The 1,641-nt window shown below is 39.7% G+C and overlaps 1 gene segment (V, D, J or C); it reads left to right on the forward strand.

The window, feature by feature from the left end:
• The first annotated feature begins 254 nt into the window (after positions 1–254).
• Positions 255–721, forward strand: LOC103249615. The segment is given in 2 exon segments: positions 255–300; positions 381–721. Coding segments are annotated over 2 exon segments (387 nt in total).
• The last annotated feature ends 920 nt before the right edge of the window (positions 722–1,641 follow it).

Consider the following 1,641-nt stretch of genomic DNA (forward strand, 5'->3'; position numbering starts at 1 on the left):
TGGGGTGGGAATGGGAGAAGGTGACATTTTAAAAACTTTATCCTACCCCTCCCAAAAGATGTTGGGTCAGTCAGCAACTTGCTACTGGGTTTCTGTGTTATGTGTCCTGTGGTGCATCCCATGCAGAGCAGGGCGGTAACTATGCAAACTTAAGAGTGAGACTTTCCATTAAAGCTCAAGGCTACCCTCAACCAGGAGTTTCCCTCACTACCCAGCTGGTGTCCTCAGTGCCTCACTTTCTGTCCTCCTCTAGGATGGGACCTGTCACCCTCCTCACAATCCTGCTGGCTGTTCTCCCAGGTTAGTCATGTCCTGGATGTGGGTCACAGTTGGGGATTGACAGGAGAGCCCCTGATTTCAGTCCTGTGTCTCCCACACAGATGTCTGTGCGCAAGTGCAGCTGGTGCAGTCCAAGGCAGAGGTAAAGAGGCCCGGAGAGTCTCTGAAGATCTCTTGTAAGACTTCTGGATACAGCTTTACTAGCAACTGGATCAGCTGGATTCGCCAGATGTCTGGGAAAGGCCTGGAGTGGATGGGGAGTATCGATCCTGGTGATTCAGAAACCCACTATAGCCCGTCTTTTCAAGGTCAGGTCACCATCTCTGCCGACAGCTCTGTCAGCACTGCCTACTTACAGTGGCGCAGCCTGAAGATCTCAGACACTGCCATGTATTACTGTGCAAGAGACACACAGAGAGAAAACAGTGCTGAGGGTGTCTAAAACCCTCCGCTGTGCAGGTGCAGAGTAGAGCTTCCAGAGATACTCTCCCCAAGGACTTGTTCATTCATGGGTGGGACCTCAGATGAGAGATAATGAGAGAACAACAACTAAGAGTCACAAGCCTTCTGCATCTGGCAGTGGACCCACACCCTGGAGGCATTTAGACTTTTTGTAGCTTTGTGAAATCTGTAATCTGCAAGTTAGTCCATGGTGTATATTACACCATTAGCAGCAAAAGTTTTCCTTACATGCACCTCTTATATGCAACACATATGTAACTAGAAATCCCAAACAATTCAGCTTTTTCTGTCTTCCTTCCCTGTCTCCTTCTTTTCTTCTTTTTGTTCATTAAAGCATTTTTAATATAGACATAGTAGTATAAGTGCAGTTTTATTATAAGAATATATTGTGTCGTGGTGAGGTTGGATTATTAGTCTTTTTTATTATTTTATTTCACAATTTTTTAATTTTTAATTTGTTCTTTATTGTATTCATGTGTTGTTTACTCCTTGTCAAGCTGTGTAAATATTTCTAAAATGACAGTGGTTTCTGTTAAAATAACATTTAGTATTGTCTTAATTTGATTCTTTACCTATCATATATTTAAATATTCATTTTATCCTCAACTTCAGAGTACATGTATGTAAATATTCATTTATTTCCCCCAACTACTGTTTAGACATAATGTGAGATTACAAATAAAAAAACTAACGTTAAACCAGAAGGAACTTTAAAAAGTAAGCTCATACGTAGTAGAAGGAAGAAAATAACAGAGAAAAATTAGAAACAAACAAAATAGAGACTGTATAAAAATAAAAATAAATAAAATTTTAAAATGTATTTTAAACATAAATAAATTGTCAAACTTTAGCTAGAATAACAAAAAAGTTTCAAATTAGCAACATCAGAATTGAAATAAG

This window comes from Carlito syrichta, unplaced genomic scaffold, assembly GCF_000164805.1.
Source record: "Carlito syrichta isolate Samal-C Ts95f unplaced genomic scaffold, Tarsius_syrichta-2.0.1 Scaffold43884, whole genome shotgun sequence".
Lineage (NCBI taxonomy): Eukaryota > Metazoa > Chordata > Mammalia > Primates > Tarsiidae > Carlito > Carlito syrichta.